The sequence below is a fragment of the Geotrypetes seraphini genome, chromosome 10, assembly GCF_902459505.1.
Source record: "Geotrypetes seraphini chromosome 10, aGeoSer1.1, whole genome shotgun sequence".
Classification (NCBI taxonomy): Eukaryota; Metazoa; Chordata; class Amphibia; order Gymnophiona; family Dermophiidae; genus Geotrypetes; species Geotrypetes seraphini.
In genome coordinates this window covers 134,298,533-134,316,218 of record NC_047093.1, presented here as the reverse complement: position 1 = coordinate 134,316,218, position 17,686 = coordinate 134,298,533, and the positions used below count along the sequence as shown (strand labels likewise).

The following is a 17,686-nucleotide window of genomic DNA, read 5'->3' as shown; positions in this document are numbered from 1 at the left end:
ATGTTGATCCTTTTCTCTTTCATGTTTCTGATTGTTGCTCATCTATTTGAGAAAGCTGTGAATCAAGCTACTGGGTTTAACCTGGAAATCAGACAAGACTTGTCCATGTCCATGTACCATAAGGACGGAGACCTGATCCTTGGTGGAATCTTACAGATTCACATGCAAAATAATCATCTTGGTTCTACAAACTTCAAGGAGCTTCCAGCTTCTACGGATTGCTTTTTGTAAGTAGCTTCTTGAAGCTTAAATCAAGTTATGAGTGAAAACGTTGAACAGGGTAATAGAAACATGACATCAAATAAAGGACAATTGGTCCATCCAGTCTGCCCATCTGCAGCATCCACTATCTCCTCCTCTCCCTAAGAGGAGGAGATAGTGGATGCTCACCTTTACTGTCTATTGACAATGACAACTACAACACATATGCTGCATCAAATAGATGTTAAATTAATGTCAAAAGGTCAGTTTACAACATTTGCATCAATAAGATGAATATACAGCAAATGTGCCAAGTGGAGGAGACGACCAAAGGCTAGCAAGTTTGTAGAAGTCTCAATCCACTCTGGCTTGGATACATTAAGCTTGCTTGTTTATAGAATATTACATGGCTACTTTGATTGGTGGATACATAGTCAGTCTGATTGGTTATTACACTTTCAAACTACTAATTGGTTGCCATGTCAGGTAACTTTGGGTCATTCCAAGACTTTGGTGGTGTCACAAATGACTTCCCTATTTCCCATGACAGGGTGTTTTTGGTACTTTATCCTAGACCAGTGGTAGGCAATTCCGGTCCTCGAGAACCGGAGCCAGGTTCGGTTTTCAGGATATCTACAATAAATATGCATGAGATAGATTTAGGAGGCAGTGCATGCAAATCCATCTCATACATATTCATTGTGGATATCCTGAAAACCAGATCTAGCTCAGGCTCTCGAGGACTGGAATTGCCTACCCCTGTCTTAGACCATCTGGACATGGGCCCCTCCCTTCTCAGTAGCCATTCTTGCTTCTGCTGTCTTGGATATTGTGGTTATCAGTTCCTTTAGCTTGTTGTGTTCTTAGGCCATATGAGTTATTTCCAGCCTCCACCCTGTAACTATCTATACAGGGCAGATCACCTTGACCTGCTGTGGCCACCAGTGTTTTTTTCTTGGAATTTTCCACAGCAGCTGTCTGCATATTGTTCAAAGTTCATGTTGTTCATAGTTCAGGCAGTTTTTGTATCAGAGATGAAGTCTTTAGAATCCATTTTTCCTAGGTAGGCCCAATTTCTTAGTCCTGATCTCAGGGGTCTCATGAGGGGTCCTCTCTGAGATCTCACATGCCTGTCCCATGCTATCTTGAATTCAGAAACAGTCTTCGTCTCCACCACCTCCGCCAGGAGACTATTCCAGACATCTATTACCCTTTCTGTAAAGAAGTATTTTCTTACAATACTCTTATATTTGTTATTATCAATTAGATTCTGGTATAAAGGGTTCTTCTGTTGTATGATCCAAAATTTATTTTTATTTTTTTATTCAATTTTCTATCTGTTCTCCCAGGACAGCTCAGAGCAGTTTACATGAGTTTATTCAGGTATTCAAGCATTTTTCTTTATCTGTCCCTGCGGGCTCACAATCTATCTAATGTACCTGGATTACATTTTACTCAGGCATGTTCTCTGTCCCTAGTAGGCTTACGATCCAAGCAATGAAGGTTTGAGTGACTTTCCCAGAGTCATAGTGGGAATCAAACCTGATGTAGGCCGCTGTCCAGGCCTACCTCGGTAATGAGACCTCGAACGCTATATACTGGTTTCAATAAGTATATATTTATTTAGCCAATCAATAACAGCTTACAGGAATAAACCATTTAGTATATAGCGTAACAGAAGGTGATACAGAAGGTGATCTCTAGGCCTAGAGGTCCTCCGATGTCTGTTCTGACCTCTCCCTTCTAAAGGCCTGGTTTTTATACATTTCTTAGTGGCCAACACCATATTGGTTTACATCACATGATACATCCTTATTGGTTATTTACTTATGCATTACTGCCTAACTACATTCATTTATTGGTTATTCTCACCTACGTCATGTTATATGTCTACTCTGTTTTCCGTAAAACCTGCCTTTTCCCCGAAATGCCTGTTTCCCCACCATATTAGTATTTCCGAGCACAAGCCCCCCTCCCAACTCTAAACATCTCCGATACTTTCTATTAGGTGATTTTTCTTATGAATTCCTTCTTCTGAGAATTCTGTCTTCTGACCATGGTCTGTTTATCTCTTTATGGTATCTGGCTGGGTGGGCCTTGGTGTAAAACCACAGCTAGCCCACAGCCTCAGGACCTGTTGCTTTTTCTCTAGTTTTATTTCTACAGTAGCTAATTGAACTCATAAAACAGCGTATTTCTCCATCTTTGCATGCTCTTCAGTTAATGGTGAAATATCTTTCCATAGTTAATCTACTGTTTCTATCATCTGCAGAGATAGATAAGGTAGATGTCAGTTGCAGAGGGTGAGGGCAGTTTTTCTGTAAAGAGAAAAGTGATCTTTGTCTTCCTCCCATCCCCCTTCACCTGGCTTGCTAATGTCAGGACTTATCGGGATGTATCCCACTTCACCTGGCTTGCTAATGTCAGGACTTACAGGGACCAGAGCTTCCATGCTTTATCCTCTCTCTCAAACCCAGCTCCCCAGATCTTCAGCCTCCTGCACTACCAAAGGTCCCCCAAGCACAGTATTCTGTTTCCAACAGTGGCCAACCCAGGTCCCAAGTATCTAGCTAGATCCCAAGTAGTAAAACTCCTCCACTCTACACCTTAGACTTGTTTATTTACGAGGGTGGTTTGAAAAGTTTGATAAAAAAAAAAGCAAGTTAAACAACATAGTCTCCATGGAGGACTATACACTTACAGTGAGTTTCTAGTTTTGTTGTATTGTAGGAAAAATAGCTTATGAAAAAAACCTGGGAACTCACTGGACTAAGCCTACAACCTTCCATGGAGACTACGTTGTTTAACTTCCTTTTTTACCAAACATTTCAAACCACTCTCGTACTGGGATTTATTAACTACTTTTCATGAAGGGATTCACCCAAGGTGTGTTCTGCAGGTAAAGCTTAACAAAACGCTTACAATTTGGTTAACAGCTTAATAATAGTAAAATGATCAATTATAAGCTTAAATACAATCGAGGAGGTAAACTTGGAATTAAATTCATTTAACAGCACTATAAAACAATCATATAATAGAGATATGTTAAATGACAGCACAATACAAATGAAACAGCTCATAGAATCCAAATACAAGATTCTTGCCCTCTGGGCAATTTTAACAAAGCTATTTTAAACTTCGGATTAAGCCATAGTAGCATAAAAAATAAAAAAATGCATGCCACCAATTGCACTTAGTAATTTCCCAAATGCAGCCTGAGTGACAAAAAATACTAGATGATTTTGATGGGAATCAGGGAGGGACATAAGAGGTGCCAGGAATAGAGAATACTGAAAGAATTTAAGAAAGTTCTAGTGGCTCTGCTGTCTTATTTATCTAATGCTTCTCCAGAAGGAAACTTTCCTTTGGTCAATGGCTGCCGTAAATTGGAGAACTTGAGTTGACATCCAGCAGTGCCTTTCGTAAGAGTGAAGTTCATCTCTGGCATTCTATGCACATACAAGTAGTTAGAGATAGCGATCACTTCTGGTGACCCCAGGTGTAATTACAGAGTGAATGGCCTTCCAGAATGGTAGTTTTGAATAACATACTTGATGTAAATTTTTGACCTTTGTAGCTGCTCCAAAGTTTCTTTTTTATCATTCTCCTCATGTTATCATAGTCATCTTTTTTACAGTTAAGGGCTGTTGTATTGGATTTCCTGTGTGAACTTATTCCAAGGATTATAAAAAATCTGAGTCATGTTATGATCACTGTTATCAAGAGGCCCCAGCACCATTACCTCCTGCACTAATTCATGCACTCCACTAAGAACTAGGTCTAGAATTGCTTTGCCTATTATCCTGATTCCTGATCTAGCTGCTCCATAAAACAGTCCTTGATTTCATCAAGGAATTTTATCTCCCTGGCATGCCCTGTTACATTTAACCAGTCACTATCGGGGTAGTTGAAATCACCCAGTATTATTGTGTTCCCAGTTCGTTAGCCTCTCTAATTTCTGATAATATTTCAGCATCTCTCCGTTCATCCTGGTCAGGTACACATGGAATATCTACCCAAACATGGCATCCTATGGAGATCCTATGAAGAATGTCCTCATCACTTGTAAACTAATTCATGCTGAATTCTGACATCTCAATAAAATGTATCTCTGTTTCCACAGGTATGTTATCCGCTATTATCGACACCGCTTGGCTTTTCACTTCACAGTGGAAGAGATCAATAACAATGCTGAACTCTTACCCAACATTACCCTGGGGTATCGGATCTATGACTCCTGTGCTTGGGAACTAAGAGCCATACATGGAACCTTGAGCTTGTTGTCTGGGACACAAGTGCCAGTCCCTAATTACAGCTGTGAAGACAGAGGAGTACTGGCTGCTTTCATTGGCGATTTGACTTCAGATACAACTTACTCAATATCACAGCTTTCAAGAATCTTCCGCTACCCTCAGGTAAAACTGGTCTGTTCAGTTGGATGTGTTTAATGAGGATTGACATCAACAATCTATTATTTTTAAATGCTGGTCAATAAAAACATTGACCGTGATGATAAATGGTTTCTTTAAAGAGCATGGTTTTGTGTAGTCCAGGGTTAAAAAGAGATTATGTCCTTACCTTGATAATATCTTTTCCAGAAGATATTGTAGGTGAGACAATCTAGACATATGGGTTGTGTCCCAAAGGCTGTGTGCCATATGCAGAAGGAATCCAATCTGGATTTTTTTCTTTGACTCTCCTCTACTTCACTGGGAGCTGTAGCATCACCTGTAGTTAATACCCAAACACCGAGAGCTCCAATATAGAACAAGGGGAAAGTCATCAAAAACAACTGTTCTGTCCAAAGAAGCAACATGTAAACTCAAATTGAACAGTGAACAAGGAGCTCAAGAAAGACCCCAGCATGCTTTAGAAACATATATGCAAAATCCTTCCCAACACAGAGGGCTGACTGTCATCCAAGAATCAGCTTGGAAAAACATAAACAGAATGAGACAGAAAGCAGGTCTAGGAAGGACAGGGTGGGAGTCTAGAATTTTATTCATATATTCAATTTTCTATAACGTTCTCCCAGGAGAGCTCTGAATGGTTTCACAAGCATTTTTCCCAGTCCTGGTGGACTCACAATCTATCTAATATGCCTGGGACAGTGTCAATCAGAGATTATAGAGCCCTACCATACCAAAATAGCAGCAACTTCCACAAGTCACATAACCAACACCTACTTAGAAAAACACTGTACCACAAATACTGCAATGGGTACTAGTTCATCATTAAATCTATTGGAAAACTGAAGAAAACAGATCCAGCTCGCACAGTTAATGCTAACACAAAACCATGTCCTTCTTTGTCAAAACTCTCTAGACCAGTACAGCTGTCACTGATGGGTAATAGCTCATTATGACCAGCAGGTGGAGACCGAAATCAAAACTTTGGTATAGTACAGTGTTTCTCAACCTCTTCAAGCCAAGTGCCCCTAACCAATATTCCCTCTAAGGATTGATGAGGTGTGTGCAAAAAAAATATGCATGGGCGACAAATTACATACTCCACAAATTTATGAGCAGGCGCGGTGGACGAGTGCCCGTGAGATTGTGGGAGGGTTAAATACTCAAAATTTAGAAGAATAACAATTTACTTAAAGTTTTTTAAATTACGTCCAGTCGCTATTGTATTCCGCTTTCATGCAAATTTTGCACTTAACACCATCAGTTTCTGAGTAATAAAAAATTTCCCCAAGTAGCACGTGCTGTGCGGTGCCATGTGGTAAATCTGTTTCAACATAGCATTCATTAACCACTCTGTTTTAAAACCTAAGCACCTCTTCTTGCCTGTGTTACATAAACATTCCTCAGCTCGCCGCTTAGACATGGCCATGAATTCTTTAAAAATAGTGAATTCTTTGATATTTAAAGTAACTTAATCCTATATAATAAAACGTTCTATCTTGAGCAAAGTAAGCATTTGCATTCACCACTGCAACAAGCTGGGAGGGCTAGACTGTAGCCAGTTGAGCAAAATAACCTTTTTTTTCCATCAAAATGGCCCTCCTCCAAAAAAGACGATATCCAAGGATTGCAAGAAGTACAAATCAAACAAAATCAGAGTTGATCCCACAGGTCCTATCTGCGTGTTCTGTGAGGTGTAGGTACTTGGAGGGCTGCAGAAAAAAACCAGTTAATGTCTTATTAAAGAAATGACAACTTTGCATGAGGTAAAACTCATTATAGTTTATAAATCTCTCCTTTAACAGTTAAAGGAAAGATTTATAAACTATAAAGAGTTTTACCTTATGCAAAATTGTCATTAACTATTTTTTCTGCAGCCCTCCAAGTACCCTATTTTTTCTGCAGCCGTCACATTTAAAAGTTTAATATCTTTCCTTTCTCAAAACTGACACATTTCAATCACTATATTGAAAATAAAACCATTTTTCTTACCTTTGTTGTCTGGAGACTTTATTTTTCTGTGCATTTACTATGTTTCCAGGGCCTTCTTGTCCTTTGACTGGTTTTCTCTCCGTCTTCACTTTTTGCCTTGCATCCATCTTTGGCATTAACTTAATATTCAATTTTTCTGCTTTCTTTTCAAAATCTTTGTTTCCATGTCTTACCTTCCCTTCTATCTCTCTCTTCTTCTGTCCCTATTTCCATAGTCTGACATCTCTTTCTTTCCCTCCTTCCTTCCTTTCCCCTGGTCTGGCATCTGTCTTCTTCCCTCCCCCAACTTTTTATTTCTTTCACCCTGCCCCCTTCTTTCTGTCTTTCTCTCTCCATGCCCCTTTCTGTCTATGTCCCGTCTCCCTTCTTTCTTTCTGTCTCCCTGTCCCCCCTTTCTTTCTTTACTTCTCCCTGCCCTCCCCCAAGCCACTACCATCAGAGAACAGGCTGCCACTGCCACCGCCGCAATCGGGGAACAGGCCAGCACATGGTCTTACCTCTCCCTGCTTATCTTCTCCAGCATGGGGCTGACCAATTCTCTTCACCCGACATCAATTCTAACATCAGGGAGGAACTTCCAGGCCAGCCAGGTAGCGATTGGCTGGCCCGGAACTTCCTCCCCTACGTTAGAATTGACGTCGGGTGGAGAAAATTGGTTGGCTCCGAGCTGGGGAAGATAAACAGGGAGAGGTAGTGGGCGGGCAGTAGATTAGAGAGGACAGATTGCGGGGATCATGAAAGGAGCCGCCGCTGCTGCATCTTAGGCGAGCAGGGCAGACCGCCACCGCCACTTCCTCTCACCTCCGCTCGAGTGAGCGACACCAGAAAAAGCATGAGTGACGCCACTGAAAACAGTGAGCGATTGCTCATGCACTCACCTTAGAGGGAACACTGCCCCTAACCCTAACAAAAACCAACTGAGTACCCCAGCCCAAGCTCTGCCCCAGACCTGTCCAAATGCCGCAACCGACTCCACCCCCTTAATAATAGTACTAATTGTAATGCAATTTCTTTCATCCATTTTTCATATACACACATTATAATCTTATCAATACATAATGGTAACTACAAAATTATAAAAATACAATGCACACTGTACGCAGATAAAATGTTAATTATCATTTATATTTAGGTATTTTTCAAAGAGGTCAAGGCAAATGACTTTAAAATATGCAAAGTCACATCAGTGACAACTATAGAAAAATAAACAAATATAGTGCAAAATATAGAAAGCAGATATAAATTCTCAAAACTGATACATTTTGATCACTAAATTGAAAATAAAATCATTTTCCTACCTTTGTTGTCCAGTGATTTCATGAGTCTCTGGTTGCATTTCCTTCTGACTGTGCATCCAATATTTCTTTCTTTCTTTCTTTCCTTTCTTCTGCATGCTTCCTCTCCTCCAGACATCATTCCATTTCCCAAACAACATCTCTCTCTGTACCTCCATGAGTCCAACTTTTCTTCCTCTCTCATCCCCCAGATACTTTTTCACCACTGCCCACCAGCTCCATGCCCATTTCTCCTACTATCACCCTTCTCCACCACAATATCCAACATTTCTCACTCTCATCCTTCTATTCCCCATGCATCTCTACCTCATTTCTCTCTCTCTATGCCCAATTTTCCTCTTCCTTTCCCCATTTGCACCATCTCTTTCCCTCTCACTCACTTTCTATTCCCTCCCTCTCTCCTATGTCCCAAGTTAGTGCCCCCTTCCTCCTTCCCCCTTACCTTGTGTCCCATGTTCATGCCCCCTCTCTTCCTTCAGTGTCCTGAGTTTGTGCACCCTCCCCCTCACTGCCTTACAGCATTTGGCCCACCCCCTTACTCCCTCCCCTGAAGCTGACCCACTTTGAAGCCTACCTGCCTCCCCCCGCTGAAGCCGTTGTTGTTGTCGGTATGCCTCCCTGCCTCCATCTGATGCCCACTGCACACCTCCCTGCCTACCAGGAGCCTCTCACTGGGAATCCCTACCCCCCCCCCCCCCGCTGAAGCCACTGCCATCAGTATGCCTCCCTGCTATCGATGGTACACCCACTGCAAAGCCAATCCGAAACTGACATACTCCATCCCTTCCCCTCCATAGCAGGGACTGGCCATGGCCACATGAGCAGCCAGAACATGAGACTTCCCCCGTCAATTCTGAATGCTTAGGAAAAACCGACAGTTAACCCTGAGGAATCCGCATTTAGAGCAGCAAAACGAGCCCTGTCGGACCTAAAGAATGTATAGTGAATGAATGAAAATTAGCAGTTTTTCCAGACTTCCCAAATCACAGCAGTTTTGGCTTTGTGCTAAAAAATGTTCAAGGGCATCATTTAAGATAAGTAACAGTTTTCTCTTAATAGAGTCAGTTTTTGGATATAATAATGAAAGAATAGTGTGGCAAAAGGGTGCCATATTTTTCCTGTGATCAGCAATAGACTGAATGCACTGAGAAGGAATTAGTTAAATAAAAATTAAAAGAAAAAAAGTTTAGAAAAATTTTAAAGGTTTAAAAAAGTATATATAGTCTGAAAAGCAAAAAAAGATTACAGATGGAGAACGGAGGATTCCCGATGGTGAGGAAAGACTCGCTGGAGTTATTGTTTTCATGTTTCTCTCTGTTTCCTCATACTGAATTTTCAATGTCTTTGCTGGTGACTGGTGGTTAGTTTCTGTAAAGCAGGCGAGTTCATGTGCGGCTCTGGTTGAGTCACGGGAATTCTGCATATCTCTACTCGTGGGCTGTGTTTCCATGGCTCGCAGATGTTTCCAGTCATCAGTTCTCCAACTGAGATTGTTTTCAACTTCAGCCATCTTTTGGGTCACTTCTACAGGCTGCCCATGTACTGATGGGGCTCCAGCAGTGGTCTGGTTGGAGTGCCTCCAATGGTCCTGTGTGGGTCTCCTTCCTCTTCTGACTTTTTGACTGGTAGGCTTTTATGCAGCTTCTTCAGCATGGGGTTTGATGATCTTTGTTTCAAGGACAGTAGTAAGGGACATTATTGTGCTTCTATCCATGACCTGACTCTGAAGTTTAGAAATGGCCACTAATAAATGATTACAAATATGAACAATATTTTTACTGAATGAACTTATTAATATAGATTAATCAATTAATTGGATGAATTCTAAAATGCTATTATATAATTCTATTATATAATTTTACCCATATGAATAAATAATATGAAATGGATGAATGGATAAAACTAAATTTTATGAAGTACAGAATAGATAGTGTGAATGGTTGACTGAAACATTGTAATATATTCATATTTTTTAAAATATGATCAAGAGGATAAATTTTATAGAAGAAATTCAATTAAAAATTAATGATTATTTGCAAATTAATAATACAGATGATATCTCAATGGAAATATTGTGGGATGATTTTAAGGCAACCATGACATTCGGCATATATTAAAAAACAAATTAAAAATCAATTTTCTAGATTAGAACAAGAAATAAAGATATTGGAATCAAAATTAATTGAAAAATGGGAATATTCTACACCAGTGTTTTTCAACCTTTTTACACCTACGGACTGGCAGAAATAAAATAATTATTCTGTGGATCGGCATCGGTCTGTGGACCGGTGGTTGAAGAACACTGGTCTAAGTTGTGGGCCAGACCCCGCCCATCTCTACCCAATCTCCACCCCAGACTCCGCCCCCATAATAGTACTAATTGCACCTTGCACTGTCCTGTGCCTCATCTGTAAGCCTTCCCTCTGACGTTGCAACGTCAGAGAGAAGGCTTCCGGTTCAGGTGCAGGATGCCCGTAGGAGCCACTGCTCGTGGCTTTGTGTACTGAATCAGTTAGGAAGAGGGAGCTGGATCGAAGATAATTAATTAAAGGTTGTATTACAGGTACCATGGCAGAATCATTAACTATAGTTTTACCAAAGACAAATAAAGATCCCACACTGGTATCAAACTACAGGCCTATTTCCTTAATTAATGTAGATGGAAAACATTTAGCTAAAACATTGGCTATACGTTTGGCTAAAGCTCTCCCATTTATTATTGGAATGCACCAAACAGGATTCGTTACTCAGAGACATTCTTCTAACAACACTAGGCTGACCTTACACATGTTGAATTTGTCAAAAGCCTTAAATGATCCGGCTTTTTCTGTATCCCTGGAAACAGAGAAGGCCTTTGATCGAGTTGAATGGACCTTCATGTATCAAGCCTTGGAGTGGTTTGATATAGGTTCAGGATTTATACAAATGATTCAAATGTTGTAAAGCTCCCCTGTTGCTAAACTGTGTATTAATAATAATTTTTCAGAAGGTTTTAGGTTGCAAAGAGGGGTTAGACAAGGTTGTCCCTTATCTCCTCTGCTTTTTCATATTGTATTAGAACCCTTGTTATTAGCTATTCAGCAAGCAGAGGAGATACAGGGTATTCCTCGTAGAGATCAGGGAGTATAAAGTCTCTGCGTATGCAGATGATATACTGCTTTATTTGAGAAATCCTGAGACAACCATTTCTTGCTTACTTGAATTGATTGAGAAATTTTGAAAATTCTCAGGATACAAGATAAATTGCAGTAAATCAGAAATTCTTCCACTCAATCTCTATTGTACAAAAGGTTTGTTTGATTTGTTTCCCTTTCTTTGGAGTAAGGATGGAATAAAGTATTTAGGCATTTGGATTAAAAATACGATGGAAGAAACAATGAAAATAAATGAAAAATCATTATTACAGAAGGTTACAGAAATGTATGAGCAATGGAATCCTTTACATCTTTCATGTTGGGGGAGAATCCAAACTATCAAAATGATGATTTTGCGTGTGCTTTGTTATCAGATGGGTATGTTGCCGGTTTATTTTCAAGGGTCCTTTTATAAAAAATTAAATAGCATTCTTATAAAATTTATTTGGCTGGATAAAACTCCTAGAGTGGCATTGGTATCTTTACAAAGGCCAATTTCAGAGGGGGGTAAATTTTCCCAATTTTTATAGGTATTATCAAGCCTATATTTTGCGCCAGGGTATGTATTGGGTCCTCCCAGAGCTCATGGAAAAACTTCCAGATTGGTTATGGCTAGAATGGCAACTCATGTCTCCATTACACCTTTGCCATGTACTCAGTATCAAAATGCCTAGTTACAGTAAAGACAGCTGATACATAGAAAATATTGTGTTATGTAAGTAATTTAACAACTAGTACCTGAAGAAAGAGCTGTTAGGATGGGAGGACATAAGAGAAGTGAAAAGACAGTAGTCTAAGCAGAAAGGAGAGATAAAAATGGCTACGGACCTTTATGTGAAGAAAATCAATAAAAACAAGAGAAAAAGTAAGCCAATATGGTTCTCCAACCTAGTGGCTGAGAAAATAAAGGTGAAAGAGTTGGCATTCGTGAAATATAAATAAACCCAAGTAGAGGAGAGCAAAAAGGACTACAGGGTGAAACTGAAAGAAGCCAAGAGAGAGATACGTCTGGCGAAAGCCCAGGCGGAAGAACAAATGGCTAAAAATGTAAAAAAGGGAGACAAAAATTTTTTCAGATATATTAGTGAAAGGAGGAAGATGAAAAATGGAATTGCTAGGCTAAAAGATGTTGGGAATCAATATGTGGAGAGTGATGAGGAGAAAGCAAATGTGCTAAACAAATACTTCTGTTCTGTGTTCACAGAAGAAAATCCTGGAGAAGGACCAAGATTGTCTGGCAAAGTTACACGAGAAAATGGAGTAGATTCTGCGTCGTTCACGGAGGAGGGTGTTTATAAGCAACTTAAAAAACTGAAGGTAGACAAAGCGATGGTTCCAGACGGGATTCATCCCAGAATACTAAGGGAGCTCAGAGAGGTTCTGGCAAGTACTATTAAAGATTTGTTCAACAAATCTCTGGAGACGGGAGTGATTCCTGGGGATTGGAGGAGAGCGGATGTGGTCCCTATTCATAAAAGTGGTCACAGGGATGAAGCAGGAAACTACAGGCCGGTGAGCCTCACTTCAGTTGTTGGAAAAATAATGGAAGTGTTGCTGAAAGAAAGGATAGTGTACTTCCTTGAATCTAATGGGTTACAGGATCCGAGGCAACATGGCTTTACAAAAGGTAAATCATGCCAAACGAATCTGATTGAATTTTTTGATTGGGTGACCAGAGAGCTGGATCGAGGACATATGCTAGATGTAATTTACTTGGATTTCAGCAAAGCTTTTGATACAGTTCCTCATAGGAGGCTGTTGAACAAACTTGAAAAGCTGAAGTAAGGACCCAAAGTGGTGAACTGGCTGTCAGACAGAAGCCAGAGGGTGGTGGTTAATGGAAGTCGCTCGAAGGAAGGAAAGGTGAGTAGTGGAGACCCTCAGGGTTCGGTGCTGGGGCCAATCCTGTTCAATATGTTTGTGAGTGACATTGCTGAAGGGTTAGAAGGAAAAGTGTGCCTTTTTGCAGATGATACCAAGATTTGTAACAGAGTAGACACCGAAGAGGGAGTGGAAAATTTGAAAAAAGATCTGCAAAAGTTAGAGGAATGGTCTAATGCCTGGCAACTAAAATTCAATGCAAAAAAATGCAGAGTAATGCATTTGGGGATTAATAATTGGAAGGAACCGTATATGCTGGGAGGTGAGAAGCTGATATGCATGGACATGGAGTGGGACCTTGGGGTGATAGTGTCCGAAGATCTAAAGGCGAAAAAACAGTGTGACAAGGCAGTGGCTGTTGCCAGAAGGATGCTGGGCTGTATAAAGAGAGGCATAGTCAGTAGAAGGAAGAAGGTCATTGGTAAGGCCCCACTTGGAGTATTGTGTTCAGTTTTGGAGACCGTATCTGGCGAAGGACATAAGAAGACTTGAGGTGGTCCAGAGGAGGGCGACGAAAATGATAGGAGGCTTGCGCCAGAAGACGTATGAGGAAAGACTGGAAGCCCTGAATATGTACACCCTAGAGGAAAGGAGAGACAGGGGAGATATAATTCAGACATTCAAATACTTGAAGGGTATTAACGTAGAACAAAATCTTTTCCAGAGAAAGGAAAATGGTAAAACCAGAGGACATAATTTGAGGTTGAAGGTGGTAGATTCTGGGGCAATGTTAGGAAATTCTACTTTACGGAGAGGGTAGTAGATGCCTGGAATGCGCTCCCGAGAGAGGTGGTGGAGAGTAAAACTGTGACTGAGTTCAAAGAAGCGTGTGATGAACACAGAGGATTTAGAATCAGAAAATAATATTAAATATTGAACTAAGGCCAGTACTGGGCAGACTTGCATGGTCTGTGTCTGTATATGGTTGTTTGGTGGAGGATGGGCTGGGGAGGGCTTCAATGGCTGGGAGGGTGTAGATGGGCCGGAGTAAGTCTTAACAGAGATTTCGGCAGTTGAAACTCAAGCATAGTACCGGGTAAAGCTTTGGATTCTTGCCCAGAAATAGCTAAGAAGAAAAAAGAAAAAAATTTAAATTGAATCAGGTTACAAACTTGGTTTTTTCTATTGCATAGAGCATTATGGACCCCTGTTCGGTTACAAAAATTGGATAGCTCTAAGTCTAATAAATGTTGGCACTGTCATCTCGAAGCAGGGACTTTAGACTATTTATTATTCTATTGTCCATTTATTATGACCTTTTGGAAATCAATTTGGGACCAAATTAATTGTTTATTAGACAAACCAGTGGCATTATCATATGATACTGTGCTGTTTGGTATGGCAATGAGATCAAAAAGTCAGATTTATACAAATAATAACAAATTATTACTTATAATGACTGGAGATGCCATTCAACAAATTACGTATAATTGGAAAAATTGGAGTAGATTAAATTATAATTTCTGGTGGAATTCCTTATGTCATGTTTATAAAATGGAGAGATTTATTGCAATACAGCGGGGATGTTTCAGGAAATTTCAACATGTGTGGGAGCCATAAACAAAGTATTGTACTGATTAGATGACATTTTCCCCCCCCCCTTAAATTTACAAGTTCAATTGTGAGGGGGGGAGAGGGAGGGGGTAATTTTATTGTTACATATTGTATAAGGTATTGATCATATGATAGGAAAGGGTGGGAAGGATGGGAGATAAGAGTATATCATTTGTACTATTGATTATTATTAAGTGATATATTTATTATTAATTTGTTTGCACATATTATCATACTTATTGTAAGTTTGAAACTGAATAAATAATTAAAAAAAAAAAAAAGATTAAAATGGGCATTTAATGTAAGATTATTTAAGCTGTGATAAACGCCGTAAAAAGAATGAAGGTGTTGTCGATGAAAGAAAACCATCACCACATATATCAAAGGTCACAAACTTTATGATCCTTTGAGTGGTGCTCTCAGACACTTTCCTTCACTTTAGTAGCACTTTGGTAGTGGTTTACTTTGTGGGGATCTTGTCTGCTTTGCAGTAAACTGGAGGAGAGCGCAGCGCTACACAGTGCAGCTTCGGCTGGTGCAGGAGAAGGCAGGCTCGGCGAGGACAGCGGCGGGAGAGAGAGAGAAGAAGCAGGAGGCAGGCAGCGAGCGGTAGCGTGGGGGAGCGTGAGGGAGCTCCGCCCACCCACAACGCATCACCGCCAGCGTCACCACCAGAGCGCCGGACTCTCCCTTAACAGGAGGAGAGCGCGGCGCTACACAGTGCAGCTTCGGCTGGTGCAGGAGAAGGCAGGCCCGGCGAGGACAGCAGCGGGAGAAATAGAGAAGAATCAGGAGGCAGGCAGCGAGCGGTAGCGTGGAGGAGCGTGAGGGAGCTCCGCCCACCCCCATCGCGTCACCGCCAGCGTCACCACCAGAGCGCCGGACTCCCCCTTAACAGGAGGAGAGCCAACGGCGCGCAGCCGTTTGGCACGTGGCGAAGGCGCGCGGTAAAGGCGCTCGCCTTAGCAAGAGCGCCTTTGCAAAGGAGCCTGCAGAAGGAGCCAGGAAGCTGGGCCGACTAACAGGGAGCCCCAATAAGTAAGTTACATTCCGGTTATTGTTCTTTTGTTTACCATTACCTAGCCACACAGCACACACCGAGACAAGCACTCTCAATCAGCTCAACAGCACCACACAACCGAGACCAATAATCAACAGGCGGACTGCTATCAAGAGGGCAGGACACACACAATTGAGAAGGAGAACAATACATGAGCGCCCACGGAAGCCAGAAGATGAGCTTTCCAGTCTTCTGCACCGGCTGCAGTATGTATGACTACCTCCCCTCGGGGACTAGGGCATATGTTTGGAGCCGATGCGAGGAACTGGACAGCCTGAAACTGCAAGTTCGGCTGCTGGAGGGAACTGTGATGGAACTCGAAGAATTCCTTGCCAGGAAGGAGGAAAACTGCATGCAGGAGAAGTTGCTAGGGGAGCCTGATACCAGCGAAGGGATCACGGAACTAGAAAGATTCATCGAGGAAGCCCACCAGCAACACGTAGAGATCCCAGGGCTGGAAAGCTGTATCCAGGATACCCAGAAAGAAGGTCTGGAAGAGAGGAGAGAAGACACCCATGCAAACACAGAATAACCGAAGATGAGGTAGGAGACATCCGCACACCAGGAGTAAGAGAGAGAACGCAGGAAGACGTCCCCCCATCTGAAGAGCCGAAAACAATTTCAAGAGTAGCACTGGAGGAAGAAGACTGGCCCTATACCATAGACGTGGACTTACGACCCCCAAGAAACCCCCGAATAAAGAAGATGGGGATCATCGTAGGCGACTCCATTATACGTCACGTGGACAGCCACACCGCAGGAGGAAGAGAGGACAGAATCGTCACCTGTCTGCCTGGAGCAAGAGTGAAGGATGTGGCCAACAGGATCTCCAGGATCATAGACAGCGCAGGGGGAGAGGATACTGCTGTGCTCATCCACGTGGGAACAAATGATGTGAGCGAACGGAAGTATGACAGGGAAGAGATGAAGGGCCAGCTCCGCTCACTTGGAAGACAGCTGAAGATCAGGGAGGTGAAGGTGGCCTTCTCCGAGATCCTCCCAGTACCAAGAGCGGATGGAAAGAGACAAGGGGAATTGCAAGCTATTAACGCCTGGATGAGACGATGGTGCGAAGAAGAAGGCTTTGACTTCGTGCGCAACTGGACGGCGTTCTGGGGAAAACGCAAGTACTACAGAAAGGATGGACTACACCTCAACAAGGAAGGAGCAAGAGTATTGGCAGGCAACATGAAGAAGGCCATCGAGAAGGCTTTAAACTAATAAATAGGGGAAAGCCGACAGTCGACCACCAGTCGATGGCACGGACGATAGGATGTCCCGATGAAGGAACCATGGGCTACTACTCATACACAGGAGGGGATGACCTCACAGCAAATAAGGAAGACAAGGCAGAAAGGGACAACTCAGATACAGGAAGGGATGACCGCACAGCAAACAAGGGAGACAACACTGGAGCGGTTAAGGATACCGTGAAAGAAACAGTACGGACAGCAAAGAGTAGAAAGTCCAAAAAGGTAACACGAAGAGAACTCAAATGTATGTATACGAATGCTAGAAGTCTAGGAAACAAAATGGGGGAACTAGAGACAATAGCAAGACATGATAAGTTGGAAATCATTGGCATAACAGAAACATGGTGGAATGAAGAAAACAAATGGGACACAGTACTACAGGTATACAAACTATATAGAAGTGATCGAGTAGGGCAGAAAGGTGGAGGTATTGCCCTATATGTTCAGGAAGGAGTAGAATCTGTTGGAGTGGCTATGACGGAAACAAAAGAGAAGCTGGAGTCCCTCTGGATCAAGATTCCTGGCCAAAACAGCGCAGACACGAAAATTGGCCTTTACTATTGTCCCCCAGGACAGGCGGAGGAAACTGACTCAGAAATGATAGAGGAAATCAAACAAGAATGCAAGACGGGCAATGTAATAATATTGGGAGACTTCAATTTCCCAAGGATAGACTGGAAACTAGGAAACTCCAACTGCGGCAAGGAGGCCAAGTTCCTGGAGGCGCTAGGGGATTGCTTCCTGGAACAAATGGTAAAAGAGCCAACAAGAGGCAACGCCACCCTGGACTTGGTACTAAATGGCCTCACGGGACAGACAAAAGAAGTAGAAGTTACGGTACCGCTGGGGACGAGCGATCACAATGTGATCAACTTTAAGCTTGACATCGGGAATAGAAAACGTGCCA

The 17,686-nt window shown here is 41.9% G+C and overlaps 1 protein-coding gene across 1 annotated transcript in view; it reads left to right on the top strand.

Annotated features, from left to right (window-relative positions):
* LOC117368589 (vomeronasal type-2 receptor 26-like) overlaps positions 1-17,686 on the top strand; it is a 32,238-nt gene continuing 14,552 nt past the window's right edge. The window contains exons 1-2 of the mRNA XM_033962319.1: positions 1-227; positions 4,325-4,616. Coding sequence (XP_033818210.1) covers positions 1-227; positions 4,325-4,616 — 519 coding nt within the window. The remainder of the gene's footprint in view (positions 228-4,324; positions 4,617-17,686) is intronic.